This window comes from Macrobrachium rosenbergii, chromosome 52 (assembly GCF_040412425.1).
Source record: "Macrobrachium rosenbergii isolate ZJJX-2024 chromosome 52, ASM4041242v1, whole genome shotgun sequence".
Classification (NCBI taxonomy): domain Eukaryota; kingdom Metazoa; phylum Arthropoda; class Malacostraca; order Decapoda; family Palaemonidae; genus Macrobrachium; species Macrobrachium rosenbergii.
In genome coordinates, this window is record NC_089792.1 from 14898117 (window position 1) to 14912999 (window position 14883).

At 41.2% G+C, this 14883-nt stretch overlaps 1 protein-coding gene across 1 annotated transcript; it reads right to left on the reverse strand.

Moving 5' to 3' along the window:
• Positions 1–405: 405 nt before the first annotated feature.
• On the reverse strand, positions 406–14883 carry Aduk (Another Drosophila Unc-51-like kinase). The gene is made up of 2 exons (XM_067095896.1): positions 13877–14883; positions 406–1748 (listed from the first exon to the last, which is right to left on the reverse strand). The coding sequence occupies exons 1-2, from the start codon at positions 14785–14787 to the stop codon at positions 1190–1192; spliced, it is 1470 nt and encodes a 489-aa protein (XP_066951997.1). The 5' UTR covers positions 14788–14883; the 3' UTR covers positions 406–1189.

Below are 14883 nucleotides of genomic sequence, written 5' to 3' on the forward strand. Positions count from 1 at the left end.
GGATTTTTTTCCTCTTCTACAGAATGCCTAAAACTTTACAAGGAAGCACATAGGGCTGCTGTAAAGCAATAGGTTTGTGATGACACAAAACTTCTGTATTCCTTACGCTAAAGTTGATGAAAAACTAAAGGTTATACAGTACTCTTGGACTTTAGATAAGCTTATGAGAAATATATCTTGACAGAAAAACTGTCCTCAACAAGTTCTCTGGATATGACGAAAAATTCTTTTATAACATTACAGTTGACCACCGATATTTGCAAGGGATGCGTACTACTAGCCCCTGCAAATAGCTGAAATCCGCGAAAAATTAAAACCCCTCTAAAAGCGCTTATAACTGCCTATTTTGATAGCTCAAACACCAAAAAACCCTCTAAAAATGCTTATACTTGAATATTTTAATAGTTTTATCACAAAAAGTGCATTTAGTCATGAAAATATGAAAATACTGTACAGTGATTTGTGAATATTTCTCTATAAAAAATACCACGAATAGGCAAATTTTCCATGAATAATGTGTGTATACCGTATGTTCCACAGAGAAATCCTCGAATAGGTGAAGCTTTGAATCCAGAACTGCAAATAGGTGGGGGTCCACTGTATATCATACTCAATCATACTTACACTAAGAAATTCAAGATCTGATTATCTATGAACTGTACACCTTTAATCAAAATTAAACTGATAAAAACTAGCAAATTTATTTCCTTCATGAACTACACATTACTAATGCAGCAGGCTGAGCAAATGAACCACTGCTAAAATATTTTTATACAGTAGTACATGTATGAGAGACTGAGAGAGAGAGATTTATATTAACTAAAAATAAATCATATTCACTATGATATTTTCACAGATCAATTATGCAATCTATAAGTCTTAAACATAACAATATTTTGCAAAGGCCACTTTTATCTTGAAAACATGCTATTACCTCTTGTACTCAACTTTTGAAAAACAATAATAACGAGGCTACTGACTACACAGAAGTGCACCATCAGCATTGCTTTCCTGAAAATTCAACTTTTGTGGTTATGTACAAAAATATACTTTGTATCACAGATACAATATTTTCAATAAGACGGCTGCACATTGAAGAAAAGACAAAAAATATCTTAAAAGCAGTACAAGGCAGTACAAGGTAAAAGACAAATGAAAACTTTACAATGTAACCTATTCTACATTTGATCTACTGAATGCAGCAATTTTTTTCTAAGTCTGCTTCTGGAACATTCTCGGTTTCAGCAGTATGTTTTGGAGATGATCCACCATTGACTAGTTCTTTCAAACATTCTGCCTGAGTCATCCACCTATTTACTTCTTCAGCCAGTAATTCTTTTCTACGACCTTTTGGTTCATTTTGTAATAACTCAAGAAGTTTTCCTAGAGCCAAAGTGTACTTCTCTAAAGCTGTGGCATAACTTCCTTCATGGGCATATAACTCACCTGATGCTGCAATTTCCATTGCAGTCCTGATCTGAGGTGTTGTTGCTGTTAACTTGAGAAGTTCATCCCTGTTGCCTCTGTACTCTGCAGATGATGCTGCTGCGGATGGAGCAGAGTCCAGCTTCTGTAACTTTGGAATTCTGGCATTCTTAACAGCTTCACTATTATTATCTACTATCTTCTTCAGCTCTTCAGTACGATTCAAATACTCATTGATTTTACGTCTTAAAACGCTTCTCTTTGAAGCATCTGGTTCCACATGGAGGGCAGGTACAAGATACTGAAGAGCTTCACTATAAAACCTGAAAGAGTATACAAAAGATAATGACTCTGTCTTCCTAACTCAACACGATTACTATCATTATTACCTGTAAGTAATACCACAACAAGGATCCTGGTTGGATTTTGAAAATAAAACTCCAAAATAACTTCTTATTCCTTATGCTGGATACTGGAATTACCCTTCTGCCTGTCCTTTCATTTTGTTGGCATATTTTCTCTTCAAACAGCTCAGAAAAAAAAAGGAATACAGTAATAGGAAATAGAAATTTCAACTTTTTTACTAAGAATGACTGGAAAAAATATATCCTGAGGGAAAGTGGGCAAAGTATCAGGCAGTAATTGCATACCATACAAAGAAAAATGGCCACACATACAGAGAGAGAGAGAGAGAGAGAGAGAGAGAGAGAGAGAGAGAGAGAGAGAGAGAGAGAGAGAGAGAGAGAGAGAGAGAGAAGGAAGTTCCTCCTTTCTTCTCAGGCACCAAGTGGCGATTGGAGAAAAAATGGAGACCAAGGGTGGTGGTCAGCCCTGTTCTGTCCTTGACTAGCAACAGAAATAAAGAGCCTCAAACTGCTGCCTGGCCTAGGTGAACAGTTATGAACACTACCTCTCCTTGGCTGGATGATAACAGACCAAGGATGTCCTGCATGGTCTTGAATTGCGGATGATCCAGACAGTAACTTGCACAGGAGTGGGTGCTTCGTGGTCCATGATGGTACTGAGCTTGGAAAACAGTAATGCTGGTCAGGCTGTGTAGGTACATTCATAGACATATTGGGCTACTTCTAGGTAACTGGAATTATCAGTAGTTAAAAAAATAGGTTTTAACATAAGAAAAACCTATTTTTGGTAGCTGCTGTGAGTCCTCAAACCCACCCACTTTCCCTGACAAAAAAGCATGGGATTTGGGTGAATAATTATCTTGCTTAGACCTGACAAAGAATAATGAGTGGATAAGTCTGGTAAAGAGTGCATGGTTGACACAATAATGGCCGTGTGCAGTGCACTGTTGCCACATCTGCAGGTTAAGAATAGGAATTGAACCTAGGCAGCCGCTGTAGACAAGAGAAAGAGTCCTCTTGTCTTGAAGTCCTATGCTCTATCAGTGTCAATGTGCACTATACTGGCCAAGACCAACTAAAAGAGAATTCTTTGAAATTGGTTGGTCTGTCTTCTGGAGCCCCTCTAGGGACCATGAGAGTAACTCCTTTGAGGATGGATAGCTGCTACGCTAGTAGCATGAGTCTCGAAATGGCGAAACAAATCCACAGTTATGTATGGGTACAAATATATTTAAAAATAAATCTAAACAGACAAGAGAGCTTTTGGGAATCTGTTTGATTCCACTTTTCAGTATGAAAAGAGGAATAAAACAGATTCCCAAATGTGCTATGTTTAGTTTAAATTTAAATTTATTTGTGCCCATACAAAACTGTGGACTTGTTCCTCCATTATCAGCAGTGCTATGAAATGTAAAATGTTATTTTCACAATAAAATTAAGTTTCATATACAGTATACTTACCAAGTAATTACAGGCAGTCCCCCGTTTACGATGGGTATTCCATTCCTACACCGCGTCGTAAGCCAAAAATCGTCGTAAGCCAAAAAATTGTCGAAAACGGTAAAAAATCCTGAGAAAACCTTACTTTTAATGCTTTGGCCGTATTGAAAACGATGTAAACTGCATTTTTATTGAGTTTTTCATAAAAAAAATCTCCAAATTTTTATTATTCTGCAGTTTTGTAGACATATTTCTTCCGTCGGAGGGGCGTCGTAACCCCGGAACATGCGTCATAAACCGGGAAATAATTTCTGATGAATATATTTGAAAAGCGTCGTTAGCCGGACCCATCACAACCCAGCGACTGCCTGTATACAGTTATAGTTTCTAACTCACGTGGCAGCTTAAATTTCGAAATTCGCAGTAGAACTTCTATTGTTTTAGTGTACGTGACTAGCCCCGCCCACTTTCAGGGAAGAATAGGTACAACACAGCTGAAGAGCTCAATTTGGTCGTGTTCTATGTTCATGAGAGGGGAGGAGAGAGGGCTCCGATTCTATAATTACTTGGTAAGTATACTGTATATGAAACTTAATTTTATCATGAAAATAACATTTTCATATGAGAAGCTTACCAAGTACTTATATAGCTGAATCCCATATTGACAGGAGGTGGGATACATGGACATATTCTACTCAAAACATTCAGTAATGGTAATGAATTTGAAATAGAAAGGTAGCAAGCCTTGTAAAATGCTTGTTGTAATCTTACCTGGTAAGAGAGCTACTGCAAGTAGATACTGCCTCTGGTTGGTGCTCATCTTAACATGTAGTGGCGTGGAGGTATAGCTGTGGAGCGCCTCTCCAAGTGGGAGCTTTGCAGCGAAGAAGTATTCCGATGGCTAGCAAAGCATCGATAAAGTGCCCTTGCCCTGGGTGTACCACAATAAGCAAAACCAGACAATGCTGTCACCTACACATAAAATAAAAACCACTACCCATCCACTAAAAACTGGTGGGTACTCCAAGTACACAGTACCCCCAGGCTCCCCAAAACCCGACAACCTAGATCAAGGCGAAGAGACAGAGAGTAGGAGGAATAATTCTTATGATTCCTCCCAACACCATGCCAGCCACTGACAACGGCAAACCCAGGGTACTGCAGTTTTTGTACACTGTCTCAACGCCATGTAAATAATGTGTTGCAAATATTGATTTACTCTACACTTCCAATAGAATTGCAGAGATCAACAAGTTGCGTTTAAAAGCCAATGAGGTAGCAACGGCCCTAATCTCGTGGGCTTTAACTTTAAAAACAGGTAAAAAGTCCTCCAGAATTCTCAAATATGACTCGGAGATAATGTCTCTCAAAAAGAATGACAGACAATGCATTCTTGGAAAGTGGTCGGGAAGGATTTTTTACAGAGCACCAGAGGTCCTATTCAGGTAACCTAAATGCCCTTACAGGGCAAAGAACTCTCTCTTCTTCTTCTGGGCCAAGAATCTCCGTCAAATTCTTGATGATGAAAGAACTGGGCCAGGGCTTGGAAGGAGTCTCGTTCTTAGCCAGAAAACCAAGAGTGAATGGGCAGACCGCATCCCCTTGCGAGAATCCAACTCTCTTATGTATGGCCGGCAGCTCGCTGACTCTTTTGACCACAGCCAAAGCAATAAGAAAAAAGTTTTCCTCATTAAATCTCTGAAAGAAATGGAGCGAAGGGGCTCAAAAGGAGGGCCCAAAAGCCACTTAAGTACTACGTCCAGGTTCCAGGCAACCAAGTCTGTCTTCCTCTGCTTAACCGTGTCAAAGGACTTAATTAAATCACTAATATCCTAATTAGACAACAGATCCAGGCCTCTGTGTCTAAAAGCAGAGCCCAGCATGGCTAAGTATCCCTTGATAGTAGAAGAAGACAAACCTCTAAAAGTCCTCAAAAGTAGCAGAAAATCTGCAGTTTACATGACAGTGGTTTGAGAAGAAGAGACATTATGTCTTCTACACCAGCTGCGGAATATAGCCCACTTGGCCTGGTAGACCCTGCAAGAAGACTGACGTCTACACTTTGCAATCACCTCTGCAGCAGTTCTTGAAAAGCCCTTCGCTCTGATTTAGAGTCTCTGACAGTCTGAAGCCTGTCAGAACAAGAGAGGATAGCCCTTGGTGGAATCGTCGGAACGCGCAGCTGTCTGAGAAGACTTGGTCTCTGTGGCAGGAGTCATCAATGTATTGCAATAGATTAAAAACTTGTTTAAAACTTCCCTGACCATGGTGAATGACAGGAAGGCATACAGGTCCAAGTTTGACCAATCCTGGAGCATGGCATCCGTCACCCATGACAGAGGGTCCGGGGCTGGAGAACAAAACATCGGGAGGCAGTGGTTCCTTGACATTGCAAACAGGTCTACAGACAATTTTCCAAACAGTTTCCACAGGTCGGTGCATACCCAGTGAGTTTAGAGTCCACTCCATGGGAAGGACATGTCTGTGACTACTTAGCTCGTCTGCTAGAACATTCAACTTGCCCTGAATGAACCTTGTGACTATCTTGACCTGATTCTTTTTCACCCAAAGGAGGTCCTTCGTTGCTTTGCAAAGGGTGGAGTGAGTGCCTCCCTGATTCTTGATGTAAGACAGAGCGGTGGTGCAGTCCGAGTGGACCGCTACTGTCTTGTTGATAGTCGCTTTTGCAAATGGTTGAAGGCCTAAATGTATTGTCTTAAATTCCCATGTTGGTGTGAAATTTCCTCTCTTCTCAACCAAATCCCAGAAACTTCCATGTCTTCCAGAAGAGCACCCCAACCCAGATCTGATGCATCTGAGTACAAGGCTAGGCTGGGGCTCAAAGGAAGGAGTGATTTTCCTTCTAAAAGCCTTCTTTTTGATAGCCACCACTGCAGGTCCTTCTTGATTTCAGGGTAATTGGAAATATGAATGAGTAAGGATGCATTTTCCTGTTCTAGCTGGCCTTTAGGAAGAATTGCAGTACCCTCATGTGGAGTCTTCCTCGACTGACGAACTTCTCAATGGACGTGAGGGTTCCTAAGAGACTCATCCACCTCTTGGTTGAACAGGATGAGAGTGAGAAAACTTCTAACTGTCTGAAGGCACAACTCGACTCTTTTGGGGGATGGAAAAGCACAAGAACTCAGAGTCAATCGTCATCCCCAAATAGAGAATCACTTCAGTCGGAGTCAGCTCCTGGGTGAGGGGGAGGGTCTTCCGTAGGTCCTCCGTGCACTTTTCCCCTTGATGGAGAGTGAAAAAGCCAACGTCTAGATACAGAGAGACACTGATGCCCATGTGAGCTGAAGAGAGGCCAAAGCACTGAGCTCGAAACTGAGAGACTCTGACCTAGAATACGAACCTGAGGTACTTCCCGGAGTCCGGATGAATGGGGACATGGAAGTATGCATCCTGCATATCGATGGTTACCATCCAATCGACCTGGTGAATGGAAGATAGGACTGATTGGTTCATTTCCATCTTGAATCTCGTCTTCTGAATGATGAAATTCAAGGCACTGGCGTCGAGGACAGGTCTCCAACCCCCCGATGACTTGGGGACCACAAACAGACGGTTGTAAAAACCCTCTGTGCTGACATCCTCGACCACCTCTGCAGTTCTCTTCCTGAGAGCGGAAGAGACCTCTTCTGAAAGGGCCAAATACCTCTCTGAACCCACTGAGAAGGCTGTCAATGTGATGGGCGTCGACACTAAATGAGGCTTCTCCCTGAACAGAATGGAGTAGCCCTCTCTTAGAACCTTCAAAACCCATAGTTCTATGCCTCTGACCTCCCATTTCTCCCAAAAATAGAGAAGTCTGGCTCTCACTGGTACACGGAGGACTGGATTTTCACTTTCGAGTGGAGGGTTTGGCAAAGGTCTTTTTAACTGGTCTGACCGAGCGCAAGTTTGAACGAGGCCTGGACTGGAATCTTGCTTTACTGCCACAAAAGGACTGCTGTTGGAGAGAGACCGTCTTGGTGCCAAACGAGGTTGACTCCTTGGGATGTTTGGCTGACTGAACCAGGAGATCTTGGGTGACTTTTCTGGAGGTTGAGGCTATCTCCTGTACTGTGGCCCAAGGAAAAAGATAATGGCGATCCAACAGTGAAAAAAGGAATGCAGATTTCTGGGTGGTAGTGACTCCTTTGGTGGTGAATGAACACCAAAGTTCCCTCTTCTGCAGCACCCCCAGAGAAAACAAAGCAGCCTATTCCAGAACCCGTCCCTAATGGCTTTGTCCGTGCAAGAAAGGTCACCCAGCCAGTCTGAAGACAAGTCCCCTGCAAGATCGCCACAGTCTTCAATCTTCTTTGCGAGTGTTCCTATGGTCCAATCTAAAAAGCTTAGCACTTCAAACACTTTAAAAACATTCCTCACTAGATGGTCAAGCTCCGTCGACAAGAACAAGATCTTCAGCGACACAAAAGCCGTTCTGTGCGATGAATCAGTGAGGCCAGAGAAGTTCCCCTGGGAGGAGGCAGCTACTCCCAAAGAAGGAGCTTCTCTGGTGGTGTAAGAGAGGTGTCTCCTACGTGAAAGTTGAGAGGGAGGAGAGCAGAAGACAGCCTTGCCTTGCTCCCTCTTTCTGAAAGCCACCTCCCGATCTCATTCAAGGCTTTCCTGGACAAGAAGGAAAGAACCATCCTGGGAACCCTGGAACTCTCATCAGGCTGGTTCCTAATCATAAATGTAGAAGCAGGAGAAGTTGGGGCAGGGCTGGAAGTGAAGAAAGATGGAAAGGAGACCAAGAAACATCTGAGGAGAGCTGATTAAGCTGTGGGAGAAGGTTCCTGGTCGAGAACTTCATCATCCAACGAAATCAGAGTAGGAGCCAAGTCCGCAGGGTCCTTTCTACTGCAGGCACCTTCTGTAAAAGGCCCAGAATGTCACTGAGTTGGTGCTGAATGGGTGCCAGCGAAGGGTCTTGCACCATGGGAGCGGGAGAAACCGAAGCAGACAATTGAAGAGGTGGCACCAGGCACTTGGCAGCCAGTGCCGAGCAAATGGGAGATAGCACCCAGCATTCAGAAACTGGCGCTGGGCACTCAGGAATAGCTGGGTGCTCGGGAACTGCTGGGCACTTGGGAGAAGCAGATGGTCATTCCATGAACAACGGGGCTGCAATGGGCGCTTCAGGAACTGATAGCCATGCAAATACTGGTGCTCTTCAATTGGGAGCTCGGGAGAAAAGCACTCCGGACAGTCCCATTAGCTACATGAAGGCTGGGACTGCATACATGGGAGCGGAGATGGATCTGCAACTGCTATGAGCCTCTTCAACGGTTCAAGAAAGCGCCACCGTCACCTCTTGTCCGGACTGGAATCCACTGCACTTGCACCTTTTTCACTTGGTCCATGAGGACCTTAATGGATGTTCCTAATTTGAAGAAAATGAGATCAATTTCTGGTTCAAGGCTGGCAATGGGATTGGGATCGGAAGCATGGGAACCAAGAAAAGGAGTCGGTGGAATAGTCGGAGGACTGGTTATGGGAGAAAGGGCAGTTACAGGAGAAGACAAAACAGGCAAATTGGCTACACCCAATTTAGGAGTAGATTCTATGCTAGCTAAATTCCTGGCTTCAGCTCTACAAGTCGCCTCTCTTTTCCTGTCTCTCTCAACCTTATCTAAATGAGCTTTCAATACCTTCCATTTTCCCTAATCCCAGTCCCTGCATTCACCACAAGTCAAATAAATTGTGCAAAGCTGTCCCCTACAATTACTACAGATGGTATGTGAATCGTAAGAGGCTTTCATTAGTCTAGTCTTGCAGCCCTTGCTGCAAAAACGAATACTAGATGCATGAAAGTCAGACATAGTCTGTGAATAAATGTCTTAATCAGTGAAAAAACAGGTCCAAACAATCCTGAACTATCTATAAATAGCACGAATACTACCAAAAATATGAATACAGTACTTCACTAAAATGGAGATCAAATACAACCATCCGTCAACAAAAATCCAAAATCAAGCTGCTCATACAACTGAAGTTCAGTCATTACCTATTCTTCCCTGAAAGTGGACAAGGCTAGTCACCTACGCAAAAACAATAGAAGCACTACTGGGAATTTTAAAATTTAAGCTGCTGTGCAAGTTAGAAACTATAGCTATATAATTACTTGGTAAGTTACTTATATGAAATTATTCATTTCACACCTCCAATGATGTCTGAGCAAGACAAGAAGAGATAGGGTCAGTCCTCCTCTTCCAAGAGGACAGGATATGTCCACTCCACCCTGGTCAGCTGCTTTTGCAAATGGTTGTAGTGATAGTTGTTATTCTTCAAAGAAGAGCAATGTCTGTTTCAAAACCTCTCCATCTCCTATATGGATGACTGTCTTCCAGCACTTCCATCAGTCTGGGACTGGGAGAGTGGGAGAGGTGAAGAATGCAAGACGGAGTGTTCCAGGCTCCCTTCCCTTGCAGGAAGGGTCTGTACATGTCAGCACATGCTACCAAAAGCTAGCAACTGATCAGGCATGATTGGTAATGTACAAGGGAACCAATTCCATGATAAAACATCATGAAATGAAATCTATCAAAAGAGACAGTGGAACTGTGATATAGGTTGTGCATGTGAACACATAGTAACCATAGATGAGGATGATATGCAAACCACTTAAAGGGAATATTATCTAGATATTATCAAAGGATGTAATGACAAAATATGCCTGTATGCCTGCACAAGGCTCACAGCAAATGAAGTTATTATTGGGATATAACCAGCCTGGAGGGTCACAGGATTATAACAGAAACAAAGCAGAAAAAACTAGAAGTGTGGTCTTGAGGCCAGATTCATCACTCCCATGGTATCTGGGGTATGACAGAGGAGAAAGTAATTAGAACCAATCATAGAACTGACCATATCAAGCATGGACCATTCCTGTGATGGAAATCAAGGATGGTATCAGTCACAAAGAAGTTCTTTGCAAATGGAGGACAGGAATGAGGAATGCTGATTAACCTAAACATTTACATCTCTGTGAAATTGGTCCCTGCAGGAAGCATGGCTGGTATTGCTCCTGCAGGAAAAGGATACATTTTACTAAAATCCTGGGGGACTACCTATTGGAGAGACTCCCAATCCTCTCCATCTTAGCAGCCTAAAGGCCAAGAGAGATGATGGAAAGGACAGGTGAACAGAATTCAAGAACGAAGGAAGGAAGGAGAAAGATGGAAACAAGTGTTACCATCTTCCCTGCTGCAATGGTGAATTCTGGAGGGACAACAGCCAAAGCAAACCAGAGTCCACTGAAACCAGGATGCAAGGGAAGGGTGAACTCATGGTCTGCCTTAAGCCCGGCCAGAGAAAACTCAGCATCTACCAGAAACTGTGGAACAGAATAATCAGTGCTTGCAGGGGACTGTCCAACCATGAAGGAAAACTTAAGAACATGTTTCCACTATCACTGCCTTGAAGAAAGATGAGGACTGGAAGAACCCCCTACAATCTGAACACTTCCCTAGCACCAGTCAGAGCAGAGGAAAGTTCAGGAGAGTGTCGGTCCTTCAAACAGCCAAGAAGACCAAAATAGAGGGTAGACAATGCACACATGCACTTCTGCCCTTCCATAACAATCCTCTCCTAACATCTCATCATTCTCCAAAGCAGGAATCAGTTCTAACAGTCTGTAATTAGACTGTACCAGACTGTACCAGACCATGGATTATCTTGGATGGTCCAAAGAACAGCCAGCATGATGAAAAGCAACTGAACCTCCCTAGAAGTCATGCTGAAGGCCATTCCCAAACTCCCCAGGCTAACCAGCAGCCTCCGCCACAGCTTCAGTCCCAAAAAAGGATCAAAGACAGCAGCCCTCCAGCAAGAGGATGGAATGTTCACAAAAATTCCACAAGGATAATCTGGAGAAAGCTTCCAACACCCTGGCAACCAGTGTTGCCAAAACATAGAAATGTGGCCTCCGGTGTGGAAGTTTTCATGAACAAGATGATTGGGTGCAGACGTGGCGTCTTCATTTTATGATCTGCCACACCAAGTGTGGAAAAAATTTCCACACTTTTTATGGGTTTATTGTGATCAGATATATTTTTTCTTATATTATGTGATTCATTACCTATATTCTCAGTCATTTGCATATTCATATACTGTATATATATATACAGTATATAATAATGACTGAGTAAAAAACCATCAAAGAGTGGTTGTTTGCCAAATTATGAAGCAGCAGAAGTTGATCAAGGGGTGATGCCTTGATTGACACATAATCCAGATGATTATAACAGAGTGACAGCAGCTTTAGGTTTCCATGTAGGCTAATTAGGGTAACTTAAATCTATTTCAAATTGTTTTAATAAATGTAAAAAGTGATTGTGATTAACTTGATAAGGGAAATTCTTTGCAAAGTGATATTGTAAATGCATATAATGTTCAGATCTACATAATATTCTCATTATCATTTAATGCTATAAGTCAAGAGACCCACATAATAATAAATATTTAAGTTTTTAGGCTATGTTTAAGGGAAATCATCTTTAGACATTAAAGGAAAGCATGTATTGTTTTATATATGTTAGATTTTACCCATGATTGAGTGAATACAAATTTTGGCGAATGTGGTAGTCAGTGGTGTGGAAATGTGGCAACACTACCAGTAACCAAGAAAGAAGGAGGGAGCAAGAAGACAAATGGCATCCCATAGTGCTCCTCTGGAGAACTTAACACAACAATAACCACCAGCAGAAGAAATTATGAGATTGCCTTATATGACAATGGTTTTCAAGTATAGGCTACATGGACAAAGTCTTATTGTAGGGACAGGCTTAATACTGTGTATGAACACTTGTATACAGCTAAGAGTGACGACTTTTAGACTTGTAAAGTATAGTTGTTGTAGCCAGAGAAACACAAAAGAATGCAAATGTTTGTTCAAGTATCCCTGACATAAGGAACTATAAAAAGAAAACTCATAACTAAAAGGACCAAAGAATTACTCATTGATGAAGTATCAGTGGCATGTTGAAAACAACAGCACAACAAAAATAAATAAACACAAAAGCTTCAAAACCCAAACTGAATTCTATGACCAGTGCAGTAATAGAGACATCTTGATTATATGGCAAAAAAAAAAGTGATGTGTTACTGACAGTGAGGGGGTGATACCCCACCCCTCACTTACCTGCCACCTTTAACTACCTTATTACTGAGCTCCAATGATTCAGCCAGTTGTTTCTAAAGGTAATCAATATAAGGGGGAAAGTATGTATCCCTTTAACTAAATTATTTTACCTTTGGAATGAGTTTGCTAAAAGCAAGACTGGGTAGAGTCACTAAGTAAAAGTTTTTAACAAATCATATTAAAACTCCAGATATCATCACAATTGATATTACAATCACAACCTTCATATAATTAGGTAAAAGCCTGTATTTGAACAACCATAACCATAATTTTCAATAACCTGATAATCCAAAGACTACCTATATTCTTTTGATCAACATAATACCATTTCACATTTTCCTTCACTTTTGCTGTATATGGTACAGTACGGTACCCAAGTATGGGACCACAGTCAAGGAAGGCTTGGCAAACTGCAAGGGATGGCCTAAGTTAGGCATTTGTGACAAAAACAAATGTAGCTAATACTGTTAAGGCAGTGATCACTATTATGTACCAGAAACCCATATGATTTCTCTCACACCATGATCACTTAGATGGCACTTAACTCACTGATGACATAGCCGTGGGATGTTTTAGACAGTGTTAATTATTTGGGATGTCTTAGACAGTGTTAATTATTTTTAACACTAAATCACCACTTATATAGGACTAGTAATTTAATCGGCAATTGGCAGTATGGATAGAATTGCTGTTCTTACTCTAATTATACAGAATATATTTTATAACGTCTGCTTATGGTTAAAAACCAAGAACAAAATAGCTTTATAGTTATGCAAATTCAAATAGAGGACCTAATAACCCAACTGTACTGTATATTCAAGTTTTTAAGTTTGTCTAGCAGAAAAGTGGGGATTTCCATTATTCTGCAAGAAGTGAAAAATACAGCAAGAAGTAAAGAATACAGCCAAGTACATAATACAAAAAGCAATATGAATTACCTCAGATATGATAACCTGTTTTATACTCTTTTGACAACCTTAATGGAAGTAAATGTTATCTTACACAACATCAAATTAAAGTACATTAAGATGTTCAGTGAGCAGCAAATGGTATATTCGCTAGGCAATACTAATTATCACCTTGAATAAATTGAAATCACATGTAATGTGAACTTTTTAGACCTTAAAAATACATACCTAGCCTATAGCATAATCTGTGCCATGACATTTGTAGTCAACAGCCTACCTCAATTTTTATGTAGATTGTAAATATGCTGGTTAAAATGTTTATGCTGTTTTTTCATGTGCATGCCATGGGAGACTGATGCAACTCTCACAGCCTACCTAAGGAATTCTGAAATTGCATTAGGCTATGGTCAAGTAAATAAAGCCACTGCATTGCATAATTTTAAACAGGCTAAACAGCCCAGCTTAGGATTACCTAACCTAATACAATAGCATAGCCTGCAATGCACTTCAAGATCAGTCTGTAGGCTATGAATAAATTTTAACATTTATTAGTTTCCTAGTGACTTCTAAAATGGAATGAGAAAAATGGCAAATACCTGAAAGCCTGTTCATGTTCTTGACATGTGTCATGATTAACTGCAGTTGTCAGAAGTTCAGTAGCTTTGGCAATGCTGTCTGGTCCTGGCTTGTGGTCAAGATCAACAAAAGAATGCTTGAAAAATGCATCAAAATCAATTCTCTTCTCTACATCCCTTTCCAGACACCTCTGCAACAGATCTCTGCATTCCAGTGATATATTAGTTCCATATGGAACTTCGATAGGCTTCTCTTTCTTTATCTTTTCTATCAGTTCTTCCATTGTCTTTGATGAATACGGAGCTTTTCCAAAGAGACACTCATAAAGAATGACACCAACAGACCAAAGGTCAACCTTGGCATCGTACTGCCGCTTTAAAACAATCTCAGGTGCCATGTAAAGTGGGCTGCCCTTAATAGTACTGTTGGTATCATCTTCAGGCATCAGCTGAGCAAGACCAAAATCACCAATTTTAAGGATGGGTGTACGACGTGATTTCAGAAATATATTTGATGGTTTCAGATCTAAGTGGCTGACGTTTTCTTCTCTCATGTATTTGAGTGCTGCTGCGAGCTGCTGGAGAAACCTCTGGCAAACAGCCTCTGGCAGTCTCTGTCGCGACCTGACAAAGTGCGACAAATCGCCACCACTGCAGTACTCCATTATGATATAAATATATTTATCATCCCACACAAAGTCTTTCATTTCCACAATATGGTCATGCTTAAGTCTTTTCAAGATACCAATTTCCGAAATGAGGTTGTCAAGGGCAGATTTGGACAAGTTGGATTTCAGAACACACTTCACAGCGACCACTTCTCGGACTGTTCCTTTTCTATAGGCTTTGTAAACATCCGCATAACTACCAGAGCCTATTTTCTCCGCTAAAATATAGTTGGGTACCTTAGGACCGCCACCAGACGATGCCATTGTACGTGAGTTTTACCAATTTCACTTCCTACTACGAACTAACAACCTTCGGTATTACTGACAAGTTTTTCGCCCTATTTGTTTACATCTGACTGT